This window comes from Carlito syrichta, unplaced genomic scaffold, assembly GCF_000164805.1.
Source record: "Carlito syrichta isolate Samal-C Ts95f unplaced genomic scaffold, Tarsius_syrichta-2.0.1 Scaffold305718, whole genome shotgun sequence".
NCBI lineage: Eukaryota > Metazoa > Chordata > Mammalia > Primates > Tarsiidae > Carlito > Carlito syrichta.
The window spans coordinates 208,677-234,535 of record NW_007249814.1 but is presented as its reverse complement, the minus strand read 5'-3'; the positions used below and the strand labels follow the sequence as shown (position 1 = coordinate 234,535).

Genomic DNA, 25,859 nt, shown 5'->3' with positions numbered 1-25,859 from the left:
ACAAAAACACTTGATGCTGGCTGTGTGGTATTGGAAACACACTTAGCGTTTTATAGTCCAGCTCCAGAGACTTATTTGTCCCTCGAAAGGAATCGGAAAAAGCAGCTTGTCCCATGAGTCTCAAAGAAACAACAATTAAATAACCTCCTCAGCTATCAACTGCCATTTCCCAAACTGCCACAGAATCTTCTAGGTTCAACATTCTGCCACTTCTGAGAAAGGATCATCTTTTAAAACATTCCACTGGATCTCTGAATAGTAGCAGCAGAGCCAATTATTTTTTGGGAAGTACTCTCTGTTTCCAACACTTTGGTTTCATCAGTGCCTGGAGCAAAACTTCTGACAGTAACACAAGAGTTCAAGTCAGGAGACTGCCACAGGATCAATTCACAATTATAAATTGGACTCTGATGGGTAGCAGCCATCAACTTTGCCTAGTTCTCATAATCCTGAAAGGTCACCAAGGAGTTGCTAACAGATACTGTACTTAAAATGATGTTACAGGATTACAAAACAAAAAAATTCTTCTTGTCTAATGTGTCAGTGTTCTAGCATGCATCAAAGATGGAAGACATTCAATATGAGCCTGCTTTGGCCAACACGAACCCTTGCAGAAGTTTTAGGCCTACTTCCAACTGTGGAGACAAATTTCCCATCATTCTTCATTATAGGAAGTAAAAACTCTGATGGGTAGGTTCACAGGTTTCTGTAAAAGACTAAATGAAATTCACAATAGGAAGAAAGAAAAGTGAAGAGAATAAAGGAAAAGGGGTGGGGGGGGAGAAAAGAAGAAGAAGAAGAAATCAGGACTCTAGGCATTCTAAAGACTACCAAAAAATACACATTAAATGTGGTCTGCAATGACAAAAAAGTTATCATGTGAGCTTGATTTCTATTTTTTTTTTTGAGTTGGAGTCTTTGTTGCCCAGACTGGTATACAGTGGCATGATCAAGGCCACCACAGCCTCCACCTGCTGGGTTCAGGTGATCCTTCCACCTCAGCCTCCAAGTAGCTGGCACCACAGGCCTGCACCACCATGCCTGGCTAATTTTTTGAGGCATTATAGAGACGAGGTATCATTAAGTTGCCCAGACTGTTCTTGAATTCTTGGGCTCAGGCAATCCTCTCACGTTTGCCTCCCAAAGTGTTGGGATTACAGACACGAGGCACTGCGCCTGACCAATTTGGTCAGTTTTTGCTGTGTCTACTGGAATGCTATAATGGTGTTTGGTGACAATATTTAAAAACAGTCTAAAAAAACTACAGGTTCAGAGGCGGAGAGAGAATTAATCTAGAGGCAAAGACCACTTAAAAATATTTCTCTCGCAGTCGGCAAACAACTGTTTCCTAACTTTTAGTTTCTTATTTTGTTTCTTAGATTTTTATCTGAAAGTATTGTATTCAAAAAATTTATAGCAACATAGCATGTTTTACTTAATCAAAGTGGGACTCATATTTATCTTAATCTTTTACATTTACTGTTAAAAGTATATGATAACAAAAATACATATTTATTGAGTATAATCTGACATTTTAATTGCAAATTTTAAGTTCCCTACAATCAATATTTTTATTAATTTCTCCTAGGTGGGCAACCCCTTCAGATCCTTTCCCACTGTGGGAGTTTTTCTGTCCTCTCAATAAATACTGCTTTCAAAAAAAAAATTTCTGCTAGGCTCTAAGATGAAGACCTCAATAACTGCTGGCTGAAATGTTTCGTTCTAGAGATCAGATAACTTCACTTTTTATTTTTCAACGAATTCTCAAAATTTTCAAGCACCCTGGAAACTTTCTGCTTTAAGAATAAGTTATTTCTCCTTTTATGATAGATGAAAAATAAATGGGTTATAGCTACAAGATGAATACATAGTCCAGTTTACTTTCAGGTACCTATGAATATATCACAAATTGAATACAATTTTTTCCCAACTCAGTAGATAGGAGAAAGTATGTATTTAAGTAACTCTTTGTTGTCTTAGAATATGAGTAGCATATTTACCTATTTAAAAATCATAATTTTTTTTACAAACCATATATAGAAAAAGGAGGATTTAGAAAATATCTATTCACTTGTGAAATACTCATTTTTAGTTATAAAAGTATAAACTAGTTTATATTTAATCAGAACATTGAAAGATGAAATATACTATTTTTTTTCTAGTCTTTTTTGGATAATATGCTAGAATTGAGTAAGGGAAATACAGTAATCACTCAGGTAAGCTAGCCTACAGTTACATGTGAGGTCATTTATGATGAGCAAACAATGGATTAGGCAACAATGAGAAAAATTCTGGAAGTCTGAGTTTGTGTGCTTACTAGCAACCACTTTCAACATTTCTGCAAAGCTAGAGAAGGTATCTTCTAATTCAAATTTTTTAAAGAATTATCTATTATGTAATATACTGTCAACAGGAGGTCAGTTTTCAAAGAATACTACTGATAGCCTGAAAGACTGTGGAAAAAAAATTATTTTTTCCCCCTTACACGCTGATAGTTCTTATATTTGCATTCCTGCAATTCTTGTATATATATTTAAAACAAAACATTGGATTAGCAGCAAGAGAGTTGAAAATGGCAGAAGTTGGGAATGACTGCTATTTCTTTTTTAATTCCACATGCATAAAGGTAAATATTGTACAATTTCCAGTAATTCACATGCTTAAGCTTTTTAGTAGAATGAAGTATCGCAATAATTTGCATCACTGAACAAAGTTTAGTATTTTCCCACAAGATATTTTATATAATTAAAATCGGGAGTAAAAGCTTATCATGTATTTTTGATACACTGAATTTCTTTGAGGAATTCCATAATTTAAAATTATGATTTGCTTGAAACTATCCTTATCTATGCCAGTTACATGCCTATAGCTTTTTAATCTTCTTGTGTCTGTTTTTCCTATATTATGACTTCTTGAGACATTGTATTCCTAATATTGAAACATTATATGATACATCATGTTGTTTTGATTAATGTGAGTTCAGTCATATACATTTTTTAAAACATTCTTTTTGTTGTTATTGTTTGTAGTGGTTTTAAAAGACGGGGTCTTGCTCTGTTGCCCGGGAAGGGAGTGCAGGGGTGTGATCACAGCTTACTGCAGCCTTAAATTCCTAGGTTCAAGCAATCCTACTATGTAGCTGGGGCTGACTACAGGCACGCACCTCCACACCAAGATAATTTTTTGTGTGTGTGTTGGAGTGGGGAGACAGGGTTGTGCTATGTTGCCCGGGCTGGTCTCAAACTCCTGACTCAAGAAATCCTCCCATCTCAGACTCCTAAAAGCACTGGGATTACAGGTGTGAGCCACTGCTTCTGGCCTCATATAAATTCAAATAGTTGAATCCAGGTCACTGTCAAAGTTAGCATAATAAATCTAATTGTTTCCCTATTTTGCATTTATTAACCCAGTTACTGAATTTTTCTCTGACCAGTCTAAGTAACAGCAAATATTTAATTATCATTAAAAAAGGATAACAGTAGTAATATGAACAAACTGACCAAATATGAATTAAAGTTTATAAAGTTAAATGGGAAAAAAAGCTTAACTCAAGGAATTAGAATAAAATTCTTAATAAAACCAAATAAATGTAGAAACCTGATGTTTGGAGCTTCATGCTCATGCCAGAATGAAACCAGTGAAAGAAATGATTGAATGGTTTAAAGTGTTTCATCTCTGCCAAGAAACCTGAATGGAGTCCCTCTTTGACCACAGAAATTAGATTTACTTCTTTTATCTGTTACCTTTAGATTAACCCCTGGGATAATAAATTATAATAGAATTCATGTCCCAGATGGGCAAACAGTTTTGTCTATTTCAAATACTCCTGTATCCTCAGGTGCTTAGCTCAGTGACTGATAGGTTGTACGTTCTCAATAAATAATTAAATGAATAGATAATAGCAATCACAATACCTAATCGCACACAATTTTTACAGTTAACCTATGAGGAAGGAATTTTTTTTTCCTTTTCACAGGTGATAAAACTGAGACACAGAGAGGATGAGTTAATATTAATTTTGTGACTATGAACAAGTAATGGAGTGAGAGTTAAAATACTGGTTTATTGACTCCAAAGCCCCTTCCCCTAAACTGTACTGCAAGGGTTCACAGATCTACTTTTAAAAGAGGGACACGGTGATGATGAAAGTAGGAGAGAAATAAAAGATGAAGAACAATCACGGAACATGGGTCAAAAGAGGGAAGAATTTAACAGGATATTTTTATTGTATGTTGTCCCCCTCTCTATTCATAAGACGGTAGCCTGCAGTTTTTCCAAGAGTAGCTCTCTGAGTAAAAGACCTTAGAATAAATTTTTAAAAATAGCAGCTCATTGAAATAATCCACATCTACTTTGTTGGTATATAAAGGTATCAGTGTACAATTGTTTATCTTTGTAGGTCAAGGCACAAAACATATATATTTAATGTAATGTTTTATAATGTGATAATTACTTAAAATTTCCACAATTACATAAGTGCTAAGCTTTACAAAAGCACACTTAACAGTATCTCCATAAACTGAGAAAATGGATTATCTAATAAAATAATTGGCGAACAGAGTTCATCTCCACAATATGGCTCGTAATTCTTTACATTTTTGGTTGACTTTCTTCAGAAAGAGAAATTAAGTTGTTCTGTCATTAGACTGTAGTCAAGGGCATTACTGGTCTCTTATATCTCTATTGTTTGGGAACCATATGGATTAACTAATAACAAAAGTAGCGTTTTATCAATGATTTCTGTCATGTGTACTATTTAATCATTAGATTATCTTGTCACTTTCTCACTAAAGTTAGACTAATTTGCTAAAATTTAGACTTGTGATCTTATATTGGTAGTGTGTCTTTTTGTGACTCTAATTTGATCTACTCATAGTTTCTCTAATTAAATAGCAACCTATTGTTGAACACTAATGTTAATATATTGAGTTTTTTAAATCATAGCTATATAGGGTAATATGTTGAGTGTTCTACACTGTCTACTTTTTTCTTTTAGGGTTCCCAGTGCCGATTCCGACACTGTGAGGAGGCGCTTGGCAGTGACACTGTGTGCTCATTATGGAGAGAGAGGAAATGTTTAGATCCACTTTGCAGATTTAGACACATGGAAATGCAGGTAGAATTACTCAGCATCATCATTTTTATTAAAAAGCATTTTCCATCAATAATATTGAACTATACTTTTACAACATGATAGCAAAGAAATCATTCTTCCTTCCACTATTTAATTTCAGGAGATTTGCACTTTGTTCAACTTAAATTCTTAGAAAAATGGAGGAATGTGTTTTTAGAAATAGCAATTGCATCTTTTAAATAGCATGACTTAGAAACACTGAAAGCAGGAAAGCACACATGACCCTAAATCAGTCATTGCACTGGGTTTTGTCATATTGTATTATGTTGTAGCACATTGTAAATATGACATCTAATCACTAATTTTTTTCCTACCTCCTTTGTCTAGCAAAACTGTAGCATTTCTTGCTTCTGGGAAACTCAACCTCTTGGTTGTGTGAAGATCAGTTGTATCTTTTATCACAGCAAACCTCGAAATATCAATGGATTATTTCTGCCACCAAGTAACAGTGAGTATGTTTTCAAAATAACATTGAAATACTATATTCTAATATGATTTTGGAGTAACAGCACAGAATGGCACATTCAATAAAGTACGATGAGGTGAGCAATGCAGTTTAACAGCCAACTGATGATTTGGAGGGGCGATTCTATTGTGATTCATGAGATGAAGCGTAGAATGAACCATCATCAGGTAGCTAACGTGACAAAGTGAACAAAGAGCAAGTTAAACTTTCTCTATGTGTGTCTAAAGTGGATTTTATTCATCTGAAAAGTGAAATGGCTACTGACCTCACTAAATTGAAGGAGACTGTCTCGGGAAAGCCTCGCACTACTGAAGCTAAGCTCAGAGATCGTGGCTTCCCTGATGCTTCCTGTGCATGTGCACAAACCTGTCTCATAGGTGGCAGGGCCAGGTCTTACCCTGGGTTTCACTCTTCTGCTTTTAGCAGACCAGCTATATGTTGTGGTACTAAGACTTTAATTCCATTGTTACAAAAACCATGGCACAATTCAATCTAACTAAAGAATACTGAGACCACTGTTTGGAAAATCTTAAGGTAGACTCTGAGAAGACACCATCCTGTAAAGTCGTGAATGGCAAGAGACTTGCTGAAGAAACTGGAGCTTTTGAGTTTCCCTGGTATTGCTGCTGCTCTGCTCTCCTGCTGTGGCCACCAAATTTCTCTGATGGACTGGAATAAGTTTACAGGATATAGGTCCCCTTGGGGGTTTGAAAATCTGGGTTCAGATGACCCTTGGCAAATGGATAACTAAAAATTAGTTCCCCTTGTTGTACTCTTCTGGGAAACTCTAACCTCGTAGTACACGTTATGCATGTAGTACTTTGATCAGTGTTTCTCTTCCTCACGGACTATAAATATTACAAGGATAAGGATCATAACTGGATTCTCCATCACTGATTTGCACGGTGTCTGGAGTACAGTCAGATGCTTAGTGAAGTTGGATATGTGGATAGATGGATGGGGATGGATAGATGACTTCTGAAAGGTAACCTACTGGGATGAAATTTATTGTATTTATTTACATAATTAACCCCTTTGGTTTACACACAGTGTGATTTTATTTCATGTAAATATTGTGTTAACTCTTTATAACTAGTTAGTAGTTTACTTCTTAGTGACCTATGGGTAAAATTACTATCTTCCATACTAGCTCTTTCAGGACTAGAAAAAAGCAAAGACAGCATCTCTGGGCAAAAGAAGAGTGGAATGTATGTGTAATTGGCAGTTATTGCACTCCCCACCATAAGACATGCTCTGGGCTAAGAGTTGTAAGGATACACTTTATTGTTCTCATTTATTAGAAATAGAATCTGAGAATTGAAGATAAAAAATGTCTGGCTTTTCTGGAAGTTTCATTTTCTTTAACAGGTATCAAGGGGAAGCTCGACATATAGAGTAAGAGTTCTCCTTATTAGGTCAAATCGAGATCCTTGCACCAGGACCAGATCCCTCCCTTAAGCATTCTACCTCCACATGAGACAAAGACAAGGGCGGCGGGGGGGGGGCATAAGATGCCAATGCCCTGCTTCCTTAAATCTTTTCGCTTCTGTCTAGGGGGTGCAAGAGGAAGCCCCATGCACCCACCTTGCCCTCCAACATAGCCACATCATGCCTACTTACATGTTTGGATTCATCATGGCTAGTTTCATTCTGTCTTTTATTCCCGTTTATGTCAGGCAGTACAAGAAACTCCATCTCTCAAGTGACTCACTCTAACCTGGTTTTGTCCTTTTCACTGACCCTTCACCAACCCTCCATTATCAACATAATTCTTCCTCCACTTTTCTGAACTTTCGTCTTCACACATTAATGTTAGAATAGTTTCCTCTTGAGGACTCAGCACTTCTCTCAGTCTCCGAGTACCACTGCACCTGGGAGTGGGAAGTTTCTTGGTCCTCATTGCCAATTTCAGACTGTTCTCTGGTACTTCACCTTAAAACCGTGCAGCATGAATCTCATGTCAACTGATTGTATCGTGTTACTTCTTAATGGTGCTGTTTTTTGCTTTTGATGCAAGGACCATTCGTCTAGGTCCATCGCCTTGTTTTCCAATGTTATAAACTTGGTGTCACTCTAGCAGTACTCCTGTGTCAATTCTTGGTGATTTCAATAAGTAAATATATGATTTACCTATAGCTTCAGCCTCTAAATTCCTTGAACTCAACTCTACCATTAATCTTATCCTTCACTCCCTTCCAGTCATTTACTCCTAGGCATTTATCTCAGTGGCATTTAGAGAATGTTAATTTTGATCCTTCACCTTATGACCTTAATTTCATGATTTTTACTCTCTGGCTTATTTTCCTAGCTCAGTGCTCTTAGAACCCTCATTTAAACAATGCCTTTAAACTTTGGGACCTCCAATTCATTAATTCTACCATCTTTTCACATTTCCCTCTTCCTCGACATCTTCTGTCACCTCTATCTGGTCATCTGTCCCTTGCTTACACTCTACTTTTTTTTGCCACTCTCTGCTTCATGGTACTCACATAGCAAATCAACATGGGTTAAACACAGCCCTCCACCTGCTCTGTGCCTGTCTCCATCATAGCTGACCATGACCACAGAAAAATACACAGACATGCTGATGGATTGAATTCATGACCACAAACCTCATACAAGCCCTTACTGCCGACTGCTCATCACACTACATGGTATTCCCCCAGTCCATTCCTATTCTCCTACACTGTTCTTTTACAACTTCTTCCTTCTCCTTAAACATTCATCACCTTGCTGGGCTCGGTGGCTCAGCCTGTAATCCCACACTTTGGGAGGCTGAGGTGAGTGGATTGCCTGAGCCTGCAGGTTCGAGACCAACCTGGGCAACTTGGCGAGATCTCTATAATAAATCAAAAATTAGTCGGGCGTGGTAGCGTACACCTGTAGTTCTGGCTACCTGGAAGATTGAGGTGGAAGCATCGCAGAGCCCAGCAGATCAACGCAGGAGTGACCGTGAGTGTGCCACAGCACTCCAGCCTGGGCAACAGAGTGAGACTCCAACTCAAAAAAAAAAAAAAAAATTCATCACCTTCTCTTCCTTCTCTCTGATGACGACCTTATGTCTTAGTAACTGAGACACATTCAAGTAATGAGAAGAGAACTTCCACAGATTTCTATCAATGCATCCACCCAGCTACCAGCATGTGTACTAGCCTCTTCCCCACTCTTACCATGGATGCATTATCCATACTCCTATCTAAGCCTCTCCTTGCACTTGGTAACTAGATAGTATGCCTCTCTCGTCTCTCGAGGACACCAGTTCAACAACTCCTTCCTCTCTTCTACATAATCATTTTTCACTTCCATGGACCATTCCTGTCAGCATACAAACATACATTTATTTAAATTATTTTAAAAATTCTCCCCTCTCCTGCTCATTGTCTCACAAGCTGCCATCCCATTTATTTTTCCCCATTGTAGTAGTTCTTCTCAAAGTGATTATTTATTCTTGCCAAATTCTCCCCTCCCATTCTTTCTTAATTCCATGCTAGTCAGGCTTTTTCACCCCTTCCACCAGTGATTGACCTTTCATTGTCAAGTCCATTGATCAATTCTCAGTCCTTAAATAACTTGAGCCATTAGCAGGATTTGACACTTTGATCATCCCTTCCTCCTTGACATGATTACCTTATCTAGCATCCAGGACACCATATTCTTTTTGTTTTACTTCTACTCTCTTGGCTAATCTTTCACTCTCCTTGGCTAGTCTTTCCTCTTTTCCCTAACCTCTTACATGTGCAGTGTACCAGGAGTTAGTCCTAGGTTATCACTTTCACTGTTTACTCCCGTGGAATCTCATGTAGACTTAGGATTTTGAATATGATCCACATGTCAATGGCTCCAAATCTATACATCCATTCCAGACCTCTCTCTTGAGCTTCAGCTCACTACATTCAACTTCTGACTTGAACTGTGGGCTGACTGATAGATATTTCTTTTTTTTTTTGAGTTGAAGTCTCACTCTGTTGCCCAGACTGGAGTGCAGTGGCCGGGAGCCTCGACCTGCTGGGCTCCGGTGATCCTTCCGCCTCAGCCTTCTGAGTAGCTGGAATTACAGGCATGCACTACCACGCCCAGCTGATTTTTTGGTTTATTGTAGAGATGAGGTCTCACTGCCCAGGTGGGTCTCGAACCCGCGGGCTCAGGCAATCCACTCACCTCAGCCTCCCAAAGGCGCAGGATTACAGGCTGAGCCACCGAGCCCGGCTTGATAGATATTTCACATTCAACATGTTCACAATCAATCTCATAATTTTACCCATATACTCTCAAACCTGTACATCCATAGCTGTTCTTCCTATTTCATTTGGATGAACTGTCCATCCTTCTAGTTACTCAGGTCATCCAAATCACTCTTAAGCTCTCTGTTTCGCTCATATCCCACATACTCATATAATCCGTACAGAAATCTTACTAACTCTGCCATCCTTATATATCCAGAATCTGACTTTTCTCAACATCTTTCCTACTCCCACATGAGCCTAGCATCATCATCATCTCATGGCTGGATTCCTATACTAGTCTCCTAACAGGTTTCCCTGCTTCAACTCCTGACCCTCTATGTCTGTTCAAACCACAGCATCCAGAGTAATGTATTCATGCATAAATCAGATGTCTCTCCTCCACTCAAAATCCTCCAATGTCTTTTCATTTCATTCAGAGAAGTCAGAGTCCTGACAAGTGCTTAAACACGAGACTCAGTTTGATCTGGCACCCTGTCAGTGCTCTGCATTTTTCTCCCACACTCACATACTTCCTTGCCATACCCCAACCACACTGGAGCAAGTTACCATACTCTTGCTTTAGGAGCTTTCCATGGAAACTCTTCCCTCAGTATCCTTTTTTTTTGTTTTGAGTTGGGTTTTCACTCTGTCTCCCAGGCCGGAGTGCAGTGACCATCGCAGTTCATCACAGCCTCGACCTCCTGGGCTCAGGTGATCCTTCCACCTCAGCCTCCCAAGTAGCTGGAACTACAAGTGTGCACCACCACACTTGGCTAATTTTTAAAAAAAATTTGTAGGGATGAGGTCAGGCTGGTCTCATACTCCCCGGCTGAAGCAATCCTTTTACTTCAGCCTCCCGGAGCACGGGGAGTCCAGGCATTAGCCACTATACCCAGCAATATCTTTATGGATAACTCCATTATTTCCTCCAAGCCTTACTGAAAGATCACCTTTTAATGAGGTATATTCTGAACACTATTTGAAATGTAACCACCCTTCCCATCCCTCTCTACATACTTCCAATCTTCCTTGCCTTGTTCTTCTACTTTATTTCTGCCACAGCGCCTATCATTTCCTCAAATTGAATATAATTTACTTGTTTACTATGTTTATTATTTGTTGTCCAACTCCTCCCTATAGAATGGAAGGTTCATAAGAGCAAGAATCTTTCTTTTGTTCACTGGTAAATCCCCAAGCACCTAACATAGATAATAACATTGTCTCTCAGAAGTTACTAACTCTACCCTGGGAAGTCCTGAACAGTCTTTACTTAACGCCATAACTATTTTCCTTCTGCCCAGACACATTTCTATGTCTGGAAAGAGGATTCTATTTCCAGACTGTAGATAAGCCACCAAGCACAGTCGAAAGATGTATTGAAATAATGCATCCCCTATTCAACTGAAAATATTTCAATACTTCAGAAGATATAATTTGATTCTTGGCAGATTTGTTTCTTACAATAGCCTCAAGGACACCTATCCACCAAGGCCCATAATAACTAAAACTGGAACTGTAAATCTTCGCCTTAGAGAAAGATTAAATTATAAAGTAGTACCTTTATGAAAATCTACCTTTTGTCATTTTAGTAAATGCATATGATTAATTGATGATTCAGGGTGGGATTATTACAGATTTAGTAGCAAAATGTAACTGGCTAAGTATTGGTTCGTGCAGAGCATTGTACAATCTGCATGTAATTTTGTCTCAGGTTAAAATAAGATAAAATATAGATATTTAAATGTGCAAGCTGTGAAAATTCCTAGGGTTTCCGCTTGATGAAATGAGACCTATCACATAGCCCATATTAAGCAGGTGAGTTGGAGCCACAGTAATGCTATCTAAATCACCAGCTGTGCTCTTCCAGTATGAGGTGCTTGCCAAAAGCAATTTTTTATTGGATGATTTGCCATTGTCTGTTATCTTTAAGCACTAAGTGCAATTATCAGGAGTCCTGCATATTTTGTCTGGGTGTATAAAACTGCCAGTTCATCTTTTTGCAACTTAAACTCTAACCTTCTAACAAATTAAGAAAGGTTTTGGACTCTTTTAAAAGAGATTTCATTTAAATGTTGCTAAACCATAGATTGTTAAAAGACAGCGTAATCTCTCTGGTTATCATCTCTAAGTTGAAAAGCAAATAGCTTCTAAACCAATTAAGAATGCTAAGAAAACATAATTCAGTCAGTGTTTACTATAATTATAAGAATTCTCTAGGCATTTCTGAGTACAATTTGTATTTTCTTTGCAGGTAGGATAGGTACTTCTTTCTCCCATTATCTGCTTTAGAGTTTAGTATACTCTATTAGATAAACTGTTGTTTAAAAATCTCCTTAAATTTTATTGAGAAAAATATGTTCCAAATTCAGTAGCTTGAACATTGAAACAATTTCTCATCTCTCCTTGGCTCGTTGTCATGCTATTCTATAGCAAACATTTTAATGAGAAAATTTGATTTTTATTTATTCTGGGTCAGTGTCTTAGTGATACCTTGGATAACTGAATATTTAGTAATTTTAAATGAACCTCTCTGATCAGCTCTCTTTAGAATGTCTAATCTAAATGAATGTGTGTATGACCTGCTTTTTATTCTGTCTTGAAAAACCACTTGTTAATAAATTGTTTTAAAATAGTTTATAAACACTTGGAGTTGAATATTTGAGTCAGTACAACACAATCTAAGTTTTTGTTTGTAGGAGTAATACACAGAATTAGACAATCTTATTTTAAATATTTTCTATATAGCAGAACTATGCTGAACATTTTTCATGTCTAATGTTATTCAATCACCATCACAAACATTGGCAAAGGTATAGTTAGTATCCTCATATTAAAGATGGGGAAAACGAGGTCTAGAGAGGTTAAATATATTAGGCAAGATAACACATCACATAAATGGCAGTCATTGAATTCAAACATAGCTCTGTCTTGCTCTAAAACTATTACACGCACACACAACATAGACATGGCATTTAAAGTATACTCTAATTATTTCCATTATTTATTTGAATGGACTCATCCACACAACCTCCTAATCTGGCTTCTGCCTTCGAAGGGCTAAGTCTATTCCACCCTGCCCCATAGGCTTCCTTTCAAAGCTGTCAAAGTCCTGCACATTTAACGAAAGACCCGTTTCCCTTCAATTTACAGTAAAGAGTGGACTACTTCCAGCATTTCTGAGTCATGTTTATATCCATTAAATACGGTTTTTTTCTTTCTCTCACTCCAGTTATCTTCTCCTCTTATTTTTGCAACCTGTTCCCTTAATCACCTGAGACTCGGAAGCCCAGGTACCCCATCTGGTGTTTGCCTTATCCAGAGGTTCTCAACTCTGGCTCCACATTCCAGTTACCTGGGGAGCTTGCTTTTGTCTGTCTGTCTGTCTATCTATCTATCTATCTATCTATCTATCTATCTATCTAATAGCTTCAGGGGTACAGATGATGTTTAGTTACATGGATGCATTGTATAGTGGTGAGGAAATATGGGCATTTAAGTGTACCCTCCAGTCCCACCTGTGCACACTTTTCCTGATACGTGAAAAGTGTTGAGGTTTTCACCTCAACCTCCCACCTCACACTTCCCCCTCTGAGTCGTCAATGTTCATTATGCCATTCTATATGCCTTTGCAGTTCCTTAGTTTCTGGGGTGCTTAAAACAACAATGACGACAACTAAAAAACCTAAACAGTTCACAGTCACCAACTAGACCGTCAATTGAACTGGTGCTTCAGGGTACTTTATTTTCCCCCAAATTTTTATTTAGAAATTTTTCAACCTACAAAAAAGTGGCAGGAATAATTGAATGAACAGCCATCCAGCCATGTGCATGTCATTTATGTTCACCAATGAACGTTTTGCCACATTTACTTTCTCTTGTCCCTTTATTGTACTAATATATTTATGCATATAATGTAAAGGTACATATTTATCCTTTTGGGGGGAACCATGTGGGAATTATATTGAAGACATCCTGATCACTCCTTAATACTTCAGCATGAATCTCCCAAGTTTAAGGTCATTCTCCTGTGTCACCACATAAACACATGACTATCAGGTATAGGAACTATAACAGTGATACAGTACCCATGTCTATATTCATATCAAATTTTCCTAATTTTCCTATAATGCTTATGATAGCAGTGCTCCTCAAAATTTAATATACATAAAAATCAAACCTAATGATCTTGTATAAATTACAGTCTGATTCAGTATACCTGGGCTGAGGCCCGAGGTTCTGAATTTCTAATAGGTTTCCAGGTTCCTGGGACTAGACATGGATAGGACAGCCTTAAAATTGTTTTGTTTTGTTTTCCAGTCCAGTGTCCAATCAGGCATTATTCATTGCAATTAGTTGTCATGTCTCTTTGATCACTTTAAAAATCTCTTTTAAAGTCTTATGCCTCTTAAAAGTAAATCCCAGTTTTCCCCCCCCTTCTTTCCATGTCATATACATTTTTTAAGGAGTTTAGGCCTGTTGCTTTGTAGGATATTCCTTAAATGGGGAATTTGTTTGTTTGTTTTCTACTAATTAGATTTAGGTTAATCTTTTTTTTGAAAGAATACTGCAAAGATTCAGTCAGTGTATGTAAAAATCTAACCAGGTGTTTCTAGTGCCCTAGCCAAACCATTTCATGTGGTTCTCTTAAAGAATAGTGAAAAGTGAAGAAAACAATAGTGAAAAATCTCTGCTCTGTGGATTTTTAAAAATATTAATTTTTTAAGTCTTTCAAGCATGAGGGAAGGTTAGTGCCCAATTTCCAGAGATCCTGAATAAAAACAACTTATTTGGTTATAAATAACTGAATTGTTTATGCAAAAGAGTCTTATAATCTATGTGTTTTGTATTGCATTTGTGTTCTAGCTTTGGAAAATATAACAGAAAATATTGCATTATTATGACAGTGCTTATGGTATTTATTTTAAAAGAATTGGATTTGTTTTGAAAATTGTCAAAGCACAGAAAGTAGTTGTTCATGTTTGAAATATCCAAGCATGATGGTGATAGTCTATCATATGTACCAATAGAGACTCTTTTGGTTGTAAGCAATGATGTAATGCTAAATGTTTAGCAACTGGCTCCTCTATCCCACCCTACTTCCCTACCCCCAAAATAAACAGTAAAAACAAAACATCTGTGTGGTTTGTCAATTACCATGGAGCAAATATTTCCACTATGATCAATTTCAAGCTATAAATGTGACATCACTGGGTTTGCAAAATTCCTGAAAATTTAACAGTTGGTTACGATTCTCACATCCTGATCTGAGCTCACTCCAGCACAACAATGGTTTTAAGAAGAGAAATCTAACTCAATGTGATTTAAGGGAAGACTGGAAATTATTGGCTCATATATTCAATGAGACTGGGGAAGAGTTGACCTCACACCTGGCTGGATCCAGGATTTGTCTTCACCAACTCTTGGCTCTGAGTTCTAGTTAACTTTCTCCATATACTGTATTTGCTTCAGAAACTTCAGACCTAGATCCTAGAAACAGAGAAAACAACTATTAAGAACACTGGCTCTTTACAAAAATAACCAATGGGGAAAGCACACCTTATTCAACAAATGGTGCTGTGGAAATTAGTTAGCATATGCAGAAGAATGAAACTGGACCCTTGTCTATCACTATATACAAAAATTAACTCAAGATGGATTGAGAACTAAAATTAAGACCTGAAGTTATAAAAATCCTAGAAGAAAACTTGAAAAAGACTCTGCTGGACATTGACTTAGGCAAATAATTCATGACAAGGACCCCAGAAGCAATTGCAACAAAAACTAAAGTTGACAAGCGGGACTTAATTAAACCAAAAAGCTTCTGCACAGCAAAAGAAGTAATCAACAGCGTAAACTGAAAGCCTACTGAATGGAAGAAAATATTTGCCAATTTTCTCAGACAAAGGGCTAATATTCAGAATCTACAAGGAACTCAAATGACTCAACACACACACACACACACACACACACACACACACACACACACACACACAAAACAAACAAACATATCAAAAAGTGATCAAAGAGCATGAGTAGATACTTTTCAAAAGAAGACACACAAGCAGCCAACACACATATGAAAAAATGCTCAACGTTACTAATCATCAGAGAAATGCAAATTAAAAACACTATGAGATATCATGCCACATCAGCAAGAAAAGTCATTATTAGAAAAATCAAAGAACAGCAGATGTTGGTGCAACTGCAGAGAAAAGGGAATTCTTATCCACTGTTGTGGGATTGTAAACTAGTTCTACCTCTACAGAAAACAGTCTGGAGATTCCTCACAGAACTACAAATTGAATTCCCATTTGACCCAGCTATCCACTACTAGGGATCTACCCAAAGGAAAATAAATTAATATATGAAAAAGATATATATACATGTACTTGTATGTTCACTGCAGCACTATTGAGGATAGCAAAATCATGGAAACAACTTAAGTGCCCACTAACAATTGACTGATTGACTGGATATATACACCATGGAATACTATGCAGTCATGAAAAACAATGAAATCATGTCTTTTGCAAGAACATGGATGGAGCTGAAGATCATCTAAAGTGAACTGACTGAGAAACAGAAAACCAAACACTGCATATTCTCACTCATGTGGGAGCTCCTATGTGGGGTCATAAAGTTGGAAATAATAGGCACTGGGGATACCAATAAAAGGGGAGGCAGGAAGGGGGAATAGGGTTCAGAAACTGCCTATGGAGCACAATGTTCATTATCTGGGTAATGAGCCACCTAAGACCTAATCCCTACACTACACAATACGTCCATGTAACAAACATGCATGTGTACCCCTGGATCTAAAAATAACAACAACAAACAACAACAACAACAAAAACACAAGCTCTAGCTCAGACTGGTTAAAAACCTCAGCCTCTCACATACTTGCCATTGTAACTATGGTCAACTTAGAATATCTGTGTCTCTGTTTGTTAATCTTGTGAGAGATAGTAAGGATACCTCTGTCATGAAATTGTTTGATATTTAATGGATTAGTACCTAATCATTTAGAATTATTGGCAAAGAGTAAGTAATCAGTATTATCATTTTCATTATTCTAAATTAACTACCTCAAAAGAAATAAATATTTTCCCAGCTAACCCTTAACATTGAATCTCACCTAATGCTGTGGAAAACATGCTCGTCTCTAAAAACCATTGGGCCAGGGGAATAGCTAATCTTTGGGTCTAGAGGATCATCCTCTCAAACTAAGTAAATTGAAAATGGGAAAAAGGAGAGATTCTCTAAAGAAAAAACTGATATCTTTGACCTAAAATGAGAGAAGAAATGACTAAGGGACAAGCAAAAATGATACTATATATTTTTAGAAATACCACAAAAGGGTGTTATGAAATATATCTGATCACACTAAAACTGATCTTAATGACAGGATCCCATGCTTTGGGTAGAGAAATCAAGGAAGCAAAGGTTATTTGCTTCTGTAAATTCATGGAAAGTGCATTATAGTAGTTCCTTAAAATGCAAAGACCATTGGTATTTGTGATCTCCTGGGAAAGTTACTGCAAATCAACAAAGATATAATAACATGTATTAAACTCATCAAACTAAAAAAATAATATATATAAAGCTATTTTTTTTTCTTTTATTATTAAAGATGTGGGGTACAATTCAGGTTAGGTATACAAATGTTCATTATGCAGGTACCCTTGTTAATGAGGTGGGTCCCCCTCCTCCCCTGGCAGTTTCCCAGTACTGCCAATCCCACCCCCAACCCCTAGCAGTTTCCCTTTACTGTCAATCCCTTTCTTATAGTATAATGATAATAGTTCAAGGTCCGCTTATGAGTGAGAACATATGGTATTCTGTTTTTTGTTTCTGTGATAGATCACTGAGTATGATAGACTCTAAATCCATTCAAGTTGCTGCAAAGCCCATATATTTGTCCTTATTTATGGCTGCATAATATTCCATTGTGTATATGTACCACATTTTTTTATTCAGTCCAGTTTCGACGAGCAGCACAGTTAGTCCCTTGTTTTTCTACTGAAAATAATGCTGCAATAAACATGCATGTGCAGGTATCTTTTTTGTAGAATGATTTGAGTTCCTCTGGGCATATTCCCAATAAGGGGATTGCTGGGTCATATGGAAAGTCAATTTCTAGTTCTTTCAGAAATCGCCACACTGTCTTCCAAAGAGGTTGCACTAATTTGTATTTGCACCAGCAGTGAAGTGTTCTTTTTCTCCACATCCTTGTCAGCATCTGTTGTTATTAGTTTTATTAATGATGACCATTCTTACTGGGGTTAGGTAATATCTCAATATGGTTCTGATTTGCATTTCTCTGATGATTAATGAGGCTGAGCACTTTTTCATGTGCCTGTTGGCTGCCCATATGTCTTCTTTCGAGAAGTCTATTCATGTCTTTTGCCCACTTTTTAATGGGGCTTTTGTTTTTTTCCTTTTGGCACATTTGAGTTCCTTTGTAGATTCTAGATGTTAGACCTTTGTCAAATATACAGTTGGCAAATATTTTTTCCCATTCTGGGGACTGTCTCCCCTCTCTCTAAATGGCTATTTTTGTTTTGCAGGAGTTTTACAGTTTGATGCGGTCCCACTCTATCTTACCTCTAATGGTATGTGCACTTGGGGTTTTGATGAAGATTTAGTTGCCAGTTCCAATTTCCATAAGGGTGTCTCCTGAATTTTCTAAGATTCTTAAAGTTTCAGATTGTATATTTAGATCTTTCATCCATTTGGAGTTGATTTTTGTGTATGGTAATAGGCAGGAGTCCTGTTTCAGTCTTCTGCATGTGGTCAGCCAGTTTTCCTAGCACCATTTACTGAATAGGTTCTCTTCAGTGGTTGTTTTTGGAGTCTTTGTGAAAGATGAGTTTGTTGAGAAATTGGGGTTTTGCTTCTGGAATCTCTACCCTGTTCCATTGGTTTGTATGCCTGTTCTTGTACCAATACCAGGCTGTTTTGATTACTGTAACCTTATAGTAAAACTTGAAGTCTAGAAGTGTGATACCTCCTGCTTTGTTTCTTTTGCAAAGGATTGTTTTGGCTATTTGTGGTCATTTATGTTTCCATATGAATGGCTGTATTGGCATTTCCAGGTCTGAGAAGAATGATATCAGTAGTTTAATGGGCATTGTGTTGAATCTGGAGATTGGCTCTGGTAGGATGGACATCTTAATAATGTTGATTCTTCCTATCCATGAGCATGGAACATTTTTCCATTTCTTTGTGTCTTTTTGGATTTCTTTGAGCAGTGTTTTGTAGTTTTCATTGTAAAGGTCTTCACTTCTCTGGTTAGGAAGATACCAAGGTATTCCATTTTTCTGAGGCTATTGTGAATGGGATCGTGCTTTTTATTTGGTTCTCTGCCTTCTTATTGTTGGTGTATAAGAATGCAACTGTCTTTTGCATGTTTATTTTGTGCCTTGAGACTTTCCAAAGTCCTTTGTCAGTGCAAGCAAGTTTTTGATGGATTCTCTTAGATTTTCGAGGTATAGGATCATATCATCAACAAAGAGGGATAATTTGACTTCCTCTTTTCCTATTTGCATACCCCTGATCTCCTTCACATGTCTAACTGCTCTAGCTAGGGCTTCTAACACAATGTTGAACAAGAGGGATGAGAGTGGGCTGCCTTGTCTTGTTCCGTTTTTCAGGGGAAATGTTTCCATTTTCTGTCTGTTTAGCAATATGCTGGCTGTGGGTTTATTGTCAATGGTGCTTACTATTTGGGGGTATGTTCCTTCTATGCCTGGGTGTTTGAGGGTTTTTTTAATCAAGAAGGAATGCTGGAGCTTTATTGACAGCTTCTTCTGCATCTGATGATATAATCATGTGGTTCATGTTTTTACTCTGTTGTTGTATTTAATTACATTTATGGTCTTGTGGATGTTGAACCAGTCCTACATCCTGGGGTTGAAGCCTGTTTGGTCATGGTGGGTGATTTTTGAGATGTGTTGTTGATCTGATTTGCTAGAATCTTATTGAGAATTTTTGTATCTATGTATATTAGGGATATTGGCCTGTAGTTCTCTTTTTTGGTTGGGTTTTTACCTGGGTTGGGTATCAGTGTGATGTTAGCTTGGTAAAATGATTTGGAGAGAAGTCCATCTTCCTCAATTGCCTGAAATAGGATTGGTATCAGCTCCTCCTTGTAAGTTTTGTAGAATTCTACTGGAATGCTGTCCGGGTCAATACTTATTTTGTAGGTAGTTTTCTTATGATGGAGTTAATTTCCTGGGTTGTTATTGGTCTGTTTAGTGTTTCAATGTCTTGTTTCAGCCTTAGGAGTTTGTGTGATGATAGAAAGTCCTCCATTTCATTTAAGTTATCAAGTTTGTTTCCATACAGGTGTGCATATAATCTCTGATAATCTTTTGTATTTCTTCAGGGTCAGTTCTTATTTGATCTTTTGTATTTCTGATTGTGCTTATTTGAGCTTTGTCTCTCTCTCTTTCTCTCTTTTTGGTCATTATGGCTAGGAGCTCATCAATATTGTTAATTCTTTCAAAGAACCAGTTTTTTGTTTTGCTAATTTTTTTCTATGATGCCTTTGTCTTCTATGTCCTGTATTTGGGCTTTTACTTTGGTGATCTGGATTCTTCTGCTAAAGTTAAGGTTTTGTTAGTCTTTCCAGCTCTCTTAGGTGATTTGTTAGGCTATTAACTTGTGATCTTTCCATTTTCTTGATGTGTGTTTGTAGAGATTTAAATTCTCCTCTTAGGACTTATTTCATGGCATCCCAGAGGTTTTGGTAAGATGTTTCTTCATTTTCATTTGCTTCCAGGAATCTTTTAACTTCTGTTTTGATTTCAGTGTTGACCCAGTAGTTGTTCAGCATCATGCTTTTTTAGTGTCCCTGTCTTTGTGGGTTTGGGGGAAAATTTGTTGATGTTGACATTTATTTTTATTCCACTGTGGTCTGTAAAGGTGCATAGCAATATTTCAACCTTATGGAATTTGTTTATACTTGATTTATGGGTGAGGTTGTGATCAATCTTGGAGTACATTCCATGTGGTAGTAAGTAGAATGTATATTCTGTGGTGGTTGGGTGGAATATTTTGTTGGCATCTATTAAGTCCATTTGGTTGAGCATCAAGTCGAGGTTCTGGATCTCTTTGTTCATTTTTTGACTTGATGATCTATCTAGGGTTATCAGTGGGGTATTTATGTCCCCAGCTATTATAGTGTTAGAGTCAAAATCTTTTTTTAGTTTACTTAGTAGTTACTTTATAAATGCTGGTGCTCCTGTGTTGTGTGCATATATATTTAGGATGGATATTTCTTGTTGATGGATTGAACCTGTTACCATTATGTAGTGTCCTTTTATATCTTTTAAAGTTTTGGATGGCTTAATGGTTGTTTTGTCTGATGTGAAGATCATGACTCCTGCCTTCTTTTGTGATCCATTTGCCTGGAAACATGTTTTCCATCTTCTAATTTTGAGTCCATGTGCATCCTTTGTGATGAGATGAGTTTCCAGGATTCAGCAAATAATTGGGTTATGGTTTTTTATCGAGTTTGCCTTTCTGTGTCTTTTCAGTGGTGCATTTAGTACATTCACATTCAGGATGATTATTGAAAGGTAATAGTTTATCCACATGATGAAATTCTTATAAAATTTTTTTCTTTGTTTTCTTTTAGCTTTGGGGTTGATATATTGTGTGTTTTCAAGTGTGCTGTTGCAATGTATTCTCTGCTGATTCTGTGTTTTGATATTCTCTTGGGAAATGTGTGATCATTCTTTTTTTATTTTCCTTTTTCTGTGCTTAATACCTTTTTAAAGCATCTCCTGTAAAGCTGGTCTGGAATGTGCAAAATCTCTTAGGGAATGGATGTCTGGGAAAGATTTTAATTCTCCATCACTGATGAAGCTGAACTTGGCTGGGTAGGAAATTCTTGGCTGAAATTGTTTATAATAGCTGGGCTCGGTCGCTCAGCCTATAATCCCGTGTCTTTGGGAGGCTGAGGTGAGTGGATTGCCTGAACCCACGGGTTCGAGACCCGCCTGGGCAGCGAGACCTCATCTCTACAATAAATCAAAAAATCAGCCAGGTATGATAGCGCATGCCTGTAATTCTGGCTACTTGGAAGGCTGAGGCGGAAGGATCACCGGAGCCCAGCAGGTCGAGGCTACAGTGGCCGGGAGCAGCCACTGCACTTCAGTCTGGGCGACAGAGTGAGACTCCAACTCAAAAAAAAAAAAAAAAAGAAAAGAAATTGTTTATATTTGAGGACTTTGAATATTAGACTCTAGTTCCTTCTGGTTTCTGCTAATAAGTCTGCTACTATTCTGATTGGTTTTCCCTGGTAGGGAGGTTGACCTTTCTCTTGCTGTCTTTAGGATTTTTTCTTGTATGTCTACTTTGTGTAGGTGAATTACTATATGTCTTGGGGTTGGTCTTCTCATTTGATGTCTTGTGGGGGTTCTCTAATCTCTTGTGTTTGGCTGGTCACATCTCTGGTGAGATGGGGAAAGTTTTCTTGGATAGCCTCCTGAAATACTTGCTCCAAGTTTTTCTCCATTTCCCTTTCTTCTTCTGGGTTACCAGTTAGGCATAGATTCAGTCTTTTGATATAATTGCACATCTCTTGTAGTTCTTTCTTTTTGAGTTATCTTTCTATTTTTTTTTTACAGATTTGGTTAATTCCATGTTCTGGTCTTCAAGTTCTGAGAGTCTTCCTTCTGCTTAATTAATTTTGCTTTCCATGCTTGTAAACAAATCTATTGTTTTAGCCATTGTAGGGAGGTAAGCTTAATCAATGTCTGAAGTTACTTGGTAACCAAGTAATGCTCTTGAATTATTTATTTCCTGTTTCTAATAGGGCAGTTTCTGTTCACTAAATGTGCCCATTCTCATACTATCTCTTTCTCTTTCTGAGTATATTTTAATACATTGATGGACTAATATAATGAGCAGTGGTCTTTATTTTTGATGAAATATCCACTAAAACATTTTTGCCTAAACTTTTTCATTTTAAGTTTAAATCATCACAAAGGATGTAATTTTCAATATTTTATCAATGCTGACATTTAAAAATAAGAGCTTCATTACTCTTTTAAATTCTTTCAATAACATTTAAATTACCATAATGATGAGATACTTATCTATTTACAAAAATAAGAGCAATAATCCCAGTCAAAATTAAACAGATTCCAAGATTTATATGGAAGTGCAGAGAGCCAGAAATAGTCAAGACATGCTTGAAGAACAAAATGATAGGATTCGTTCAATCAGTTATCAAGGCCTGGTAGAGACAGGTTAGAGATTAGGACAGTAGAGTTGGTTAGATAAACAGACAAATGGCACAGAATGTAGAGCTGGAAACAGATCTTTACATAAATGGTCACTTGATTTGTAACAGGCAGCATGGATGAGCAATGTATAAAAGATGGTCTTTAGTTAATGAGGAAAAAATGGACTTCTCTCTCATACAATGCATAAAACTAAATTCTATACCAAAATGTATAAGGCAAATCTTTTTAGGGTTTCAAAATATAATAAGGACACAAAAAGTATTAGCCATTAAAGAAAGGATGAATACATTTGATTGCATTAAAATGAAAATTTATATTTACCAAAAAACACAATTAAAAGGGTGAAAATTCAAGCCAGAGATTAAAAGAAGCTATTTGCAACATATGTGCTTATGTGCCTCCAAGAAAAGACTTAAACTCAATATTTGAATACAATTTAGCAAGAAAAGCCAGAGAACCTGAAGGAATAGGTTCCTGTGTTTCAGCACTATTGAAATTTTGGATGGCATAGTTCTTTGTTGTGGGGGGTGTCTATCCTACATATACTATAGGTTGTTTAGCGGTATCTTTAGCCTCTACCCACTAGATTCCAATAGCATCTTCCTAGTTGTAATAACCAAAAATACGTCCAGACTTTGCTAAGTGTTCCTGAGGGGATAAAATCACCTCTAATTGAGAACAACTGTAATAGAACAATGAAGAGAAAGCGTAAGCAGACATTGGAAAAAGAAGTTCAAATGTTAATAAACAAATGATTAATCATATGAATAATTATGGAAATACAAACGGAAACTACTTTGAGGTATGACTTACCTGTGATATAGGCAAAAACTAAAATTTCTACCAGTTGTTGGTGAAGACAAAGAGCATGAGGAGTTCTTGTGTGCTGTGCAGGTAGATATATAAACCAATGTGAGCACTTTGGAAAACTGTTCTAGCATTGTCTTATCTAGTTAAATTTATGCATAGCTTAAAGCTATGCATTTCCATGCCTGAAACATATACTCTGGAGAAATTCACTTCCGTGTGCATCTGGATACATATATAAGAATACACACAGCAGCATTGTTTGTAATAGCCAAAGGCTAGACACAATCAAATGTTCAATAACAGTGGAATGCATGGTGTGGTACATTAATTCAAAGGAATACTAGACAATCATGAAAATGAATAAACATGTAAGCAAGGAGTATTTCACAAATAAAATATTGAATAAAAAAGGCAAAAATTAACACATACTACTTGATTCTTCTCACAAAATATTCATAATAAGTAAAATTGAACCTGTTTTTAGGGATGCATATTTCATGGTGAAATAATAAGAAAACTCAAAAAGCGATTACCATAAATAAGGCAGAAATTCTATTCCAAGTGCATCAGGCTGAAAATAATGGAACCCCGATTACATCTGTATCAGTTGAATACTGGGTGGAAGTTCCATGCCAGGAGGCACAAGTCAAGCCATGAAAACCAGAAATTACCATTCCTGTCCAGTGTCCTAATTGTCCAAAAGAAGTAAGTGACTGTCCCTACTCTTAGCATGAACACTGAAATCTTGTTCAGGAAAAGAATCAGGCTGTAAGAGAACTGAATTTATTTGGAACAGAACAGAGTATGGGGATGTCTAAGTTTAAGGACATTCTGGAAAAAAAAATGGTGATTGGAGATAAGCAATTAAGAAGAGGTTGATATCTCTATGAGAGTAGCAAACAAAACTGAAAACTAGGAGGGAGCTTACCAAAGACAACTAAGGAAAGAGACAGTTAAAGAGAGCGCTCCTGGAATTGGAACAAACTTGAAATGTTGACTTGAAAACTTACCTTTACAAAGGAGTCAGAATTTACTTGAATTAAACTATGGAGCAATGCATGCCTTAGTTAGTGCATGGATGAAAAGTACATTAAGCCAGCAATGAACAGAAGTGAATATCTTGGTGTAATACCAACAGAGGTGGACTGCTTAACAGAGGAACCAGAGAGGGAGGCAAAGAGAACCCTGCTAAAACCATTGTCATCCTTGAGTAACTGAGGATGTACCAAGGATACACCCTCTCTGGAATGAATAACAAGGGCTGCATATTGTGGTAGAAAGCAGATATCTTTCTCTTTTTTTTGGGTGGAGGTCTTACTGTGTTGCCCAGGCTGGAGTACTCACGACCACTGTAGCCTCAACCTCCGGGGCTCAGGCCACACTTCCTCCTCGGTTTCTCAAGTAATTGGAACTACAGGCGAGTGTCACTATGCCCGGATAATTTTTTAAAAATTATTTATTGTAGAGATGAGGTCTCGCCAAGTTGCCCAGATTGGTCTTGAATGAACCCCTGGGCTCAGGTAATCCTCTTGCGTCCACCTCCCAAAGTGCTTGGATTAAAGGCATGGGCCACCCTGCCTGGCTTGGAAAGCAGATTTCACTAAAATATTTCAGCAAAGTCACTAAAAAATTAAAAAGTAAACAACAAGCTTCAGGGTTGGAATGAAGAATCAATATTTAGAGTTTCTATAATTTATTATCTAAAATTTTCAGTTCAACAAAAAATTATGAGACTTGCAAAGAAATAGGAAAGTGTAATTTATATATAGGGAAAAAAGAAGGCAACAGAATGCTTTTGAGAGTGTTCTGACATTAGAATTAGCAGACAAAGACTTAAAGTAGTAGTTATAATAAGTCCAAAGACCTAAAGAAAATCATGCTTAAAGAAGCAAAGAAAGGTATGATGATATCTCCACAAATAGGGACTATTAATAGATAAAAACTGTGAAAAAGGACCAAGCTAAAATTCT

General features: G+C 37.0%; 1 protein-coding gene across 2 annotated transcripts in view; it reads left to right on the top strand.

Annotated features, from left to right (window-relative positions):
* The first annotated feature begins 2,288 nt into the window (after positions 1 to 2,288).
* CUNH12orf50 (chromosome unknown C12orf50 homolog) overlaps positions 2,289 to 25,859 on the top strand; it is a 50,121-nt gene continuing 26,550 nt past the window's right edge. The window contains exons 1-3 of one of the 2 annotated variants that reach the window (XM_008062466.1): positions 2,289 to 2,355; positions 4,997 to 5,116; positions 5,462 to 5,582. In XM_008062466.1, the coding sequence (XP_008060657.1) occupies positions 5,105 to 5,116; positions 5,462 to 5,582 (133 nt within the window). In that variant the 5' untranslated portion in view covers positions 2,289 to 2,355; positions 4,997 to 5,104. Of the gene's footprint in view, positions 2,627 to 4,996; positions 5,117 to 5,461; positions 5,583 to 25,859 lie in introns of both variants that reach the window. The other variant, XM_008062465.1, reaches the window with a different exon arrangement.